This window comes from Salvelinus sp. IW2-2015, linkage group LG34 (assembly GCF_002910315.2).
Source record: "Salvelinus sp. IW2-2015 linkage group LG34, ASM291031v2, whole genome shotgun sequence".
Lineage (NCBI taxonomy): Eukaryota > Metazoa > Chordata > Actinopteri > Salmoniformes > Salmonidae > Salvelinus > Salvelinus sp. IW2-2015.
Genome location: NC_036873.1, coordinates 1120932 through 1124631, shown reverse-complemented (window position 1 = coordinate 1124631; position 3700 = coordinate 1120932). Strand labels below are relative to the sequence as shown.

Below are 3700 nucleotides of genomic sequence, written 5' to 3'. Positions count from 1 at the left end.
TGGACCAGTGGTGGGTTGCCGACGAGTGTTGATAAAGCCCATGGAAAGATGAGCTGCCTTCACACAGCTGGGGCCTGCCTCTAATGACGCAAGTTAGCATTTTCGTACATGAATCTTGTTCTGGAGGCAGACTCTGCAGAGCGGATTGAATATAGCTGGCACAGTCACAAAAGTCATAAAAAATCATGAGATTTTAACATAACCTTAAAAGCCACAACTACTATACCCTATGCCTAAACCCCTACAGTATAAACCGAGCACTGACTAAACAATCCTGATGTCAAAACAACTAAAATGAAGAACAAAAAAAGCCAATGTTGACTTGATGCAGGCCTATCTAAGGGGAATCACTCACTAGTTTCTGCCCTCCAGGACAAGACTCATGACAATAAATGTCACCTGCCTATAACACCATCCCGTGTGTGTGCGCCCGCGTGCGTTGTGCCTGATAGAGTGTGGTTTGACAGCAAAGGCCCACAGCTCTGTCATGGTCCAGATACACAGAATGATACTGGGGCCCCTCACCTCACACCTGTGGCCCTCGCCCATAGTTTACAGCCTCTTCAACATGAACAATCTGCCGTAGTAACTGTTTGTAACGAGCGAAACACTATCGTTATACACGTACCTCAAAGCCATAACACGTGTCCTCTGTTTTACAGTCACACCATTCCAATGCGAGACAAGGAGGGCCTTCAGGACTACAGGTGAGCACATCTCATATTCACTTCAGTATTTTCTAGCAGCACAGCCTCCAGCATGGTGTGTGGTATTATACGATCGCTGCTGTAGGGCCTGCATGGAGAGAGAGGGGGAGCGAGACAGGAGGAGAGGAGAAGGGGGCGAGACAGGAGGGAGGAGAGGGGGAGCGAGACAGGAGGGAGAGGAGAGGGGAGCGAGACAGGAGGGGGAGAGGAGAGGGGAGCGAGACAGGAGGGAGAGGAGAGGGGGAGGGAGAGGAGAGGGGGAGCGAGACAGGAGGGAGAGGAGAGGGGGAGCGAGACAGGAGGGAGAGGAGAGGAGAGGGGGAGCGAGACAGGAAGGGAAGAGGAGAGGAGAGGGGAGCGAGACAGGAGGGAGAGGAGAGGGGGAGCGAAGACAGGAGGGAGGAGAAGGAGAAGGGGAGCGAGACAGGGGGGAGGGAGAGGAGAGGGGGAGGGAGAGGAGAGGGGGAGGAGAAAAGGAGGGAGAGGAGAGGGGAGCGAGACAGAGGGAGAAGGAGCAGGAGAGGGGGAGCGAGACAGGAAGGGAGAGGAGAGGAGAGGGGGAGCGAGAGAGGGAGCGAGAGGGGGAGGAAACAGGAGGAGAGAGAAGAGGGGGAGCGAGACAGGAGGGAGAGGAGAGGGGTAATCGGGTATAGGGGCCAGTAGATTGAACATACCGATAAAACATAGCGCCACCCCGCGGCCCTAACGCATCAGTTTAGCAAGAATTATGACGGAGAGTAAGCGTGCGACGCAGTCACACAAGTGTATGTGTGTGGTGTTTTGTGTGTAGAGGAGAACAGCCCTTTGTCTGACCGGTGTGACACTGTGTGTCGTCTTAAGAGGCCTTGCAGAGATTACAGCCAGCACTCCACCGACTCTAACTGCTGATAACAGCTCCCTCTCTATCTTCTCTTATCTCACTCCTGCCTCTTTTCTTCTCTTATCTCACTCCTGCCTCTCTTTCTTCTCTTATCTCATCTCTGCCTCTCTTTCTTCTATAATTCACTCCTGCCTCTCTTTCTTCTCTTATCTCACTCCTGCCTTCTTTCTTCTCTTATCTCAACTCCTGCCTCTCTTTTCCTTCTCTTATCTCACTCCTGCCTCTCTTACTCTCTATCTCACTTGCCTTCTCTTCTTCTCTTAATCTCACTCCTGTCCCCTCTCTCTATCTTTCTTATACTCACTCTGCCCCTCTCTATCTTCTCTTATCTCACTCCTGCCTCTCTTCTTCTCTTATCTCCCCTGCCCCTCTCTTCTCTTTATCTCACACTCTCTCTTTTTCTCTTATCTCATCCTGCTTTCTTTCTCGCTCCCTCTCTGTTGTCTTTAACTGTGCTCGCTCTGGGTGCTCCCTCTGTCCACACATGCACTCTCATCTCTCCTCTCTCCTCTCTCCCTCTCTCCCTCGCTCATCCTCTCATCCTCTATCCCCCTCTCTCCCCATCTCTCCTCTCTCTTCTCTTCCCACCTTTTCTTCCCTCTCCATAATTCCCCCCCCCCCCCCCCCTCCAGGTTCATGCCGGAGCCAACCTGCCTCCTCTGATGGTGTACGAGGCTGGCTCTACAGCCCCCTGGTGTTGCCCCCAGCCAGGTGGTGGTTCTGGAGGAGGTGAGGGGAGGCTGCCGGAGCTGCCCAGCGTCAGGAAGCAGAGGCTGGTGGAGACCTACGGCATCCTCCCGAACACAGCTTCACCCTGGTGGTGAGTGACTACTACAGTATGTAGGTGTGTCTGTTAATGTCCAAATGAGCAAGTTAATTATAGGAGATGGTAGGTTTCTCACTCCATCTTCTGTCTTCCATCTTCTGTCTTCCTGTCTGTCTCTCTCCCTCCCACTTCCTGGCACTCGTTTCTGCTCCTCCTCTTCCTTTATCTCTCTATTGTACTCTCTCCCTCACTGTCTCTCAATTTAAAAACTACCCAAGTAACCTATTCTTGCACAGCCAGTTACCCGTGTCTGCACTTCTGCCTCTGTCCAGCAAGGCGCAGTAGATTGTGGTATATACAGTATTATTGAGTGTGTTTCATTGGGTCTCCTGTTTGTAGAATGAGGACGGGCTAATGGACTACTTTGAGTCAAGGAGACCAAGGCTGGATCCGAGAAAGGTGATTGGCTGGGTGATGAACGAGCTACAGGGCCCTCTCCATCAACAGAACCTGAGTGTCAGCCAGAGGTGAGACACTCAGTCGTCCTCTTCCTCATCCTCTTCCTCTGTGTCCTACTCTAGCCTCAGTCATTCTCTTTCTCCTCTCCACCTCATCCCTATCATTCTTCCTCTACATCCTTCATCTGGTTTCGCCCTCTTCTCCCTTCCCCCCTCCCGAACTCCTATCATGTGTCTCTCCTCCCCTTCCTCCTCCTCTTCTGTTCTACTCTTTTCAGTCTTGCGTTGACTTCAAACCCCATGTTGAAGATCCTATCTCAGGATCCAACATCCTGGCTAGACGGAGGCCTGAAATCGTTTCCATACTGGAAGCATCATTTATGTGCTTTTTCCCTGCGATGTTTCCTATCCATCTTCATGTTGATACCTTCCGGTATTACTATGGCAGGCCATGAATGTGAATAGAGAATACATCTGGCCAATAAGCTGAGTGTTTTGAGTTGTTTTTCTATAATACTGTTTTTATCCTACACTCCAGAATGTTCTGAGACTGATCAAACAGAGTAAAGTATGATGTGTTTTGTTTTATGTCTTTGTCTGAGAACTAGTGGATGGGTGGGTGTTTGTGTGCCTTTTTGTCGTTTTGAAAAAAGTGAGAGTGGATGTTGACTATGTGTGGATTCACGTGTTTGTTGTTTGTTTAGCCATATTTCCGTTCATAACTCAGTCAGTGTGTATGTGACTGTGTGTCTCTGGCTCAGTGTGTGTCTGACTCGGGGATTCGTGACAGCACTGATGATCATGTGCCCTGTAGGTGGCAATGGGCTGTCACAGAGAGAGACGGGGCCAAATAGCCTCTCATTATAAGCACAGTGACTCCGGGGTAGAT

At 50.7% G+C, this 3700-nt stretch overlaps 1 protein-coding gene across 1 annotated transcript in view; it reads left to right on the top strand.

Annotated features, from left to right (window-relative positions):
- gatb (glutamyl-tRNA(Gln) amidotransferase, subunit B) overlaps positions 1 to 3700 on the top strand; it is a 32555-nt gene that overhangs the window by 19799 nt on the left and 9056 nt on the right. Inside the window, 7 exon segments of the mRNA XM_070437146.1 lie at positions 663 to 707; positions 2220 to 2233; positions 2236 to 2287; positions 2289 to 2326; positions 2329 to 2379; positions 2382 to 2407; positions 2753 to 2880. Coding sequence (XP_070293247.1) covers positions 663 to 707; positions 2220 to 2233; positions 2236 to 2287; positions 2289 to 2326; positions 2329 to 2379; positions 2382 to 2407; positions 2753 to 2880 — 354 coding nt within the window.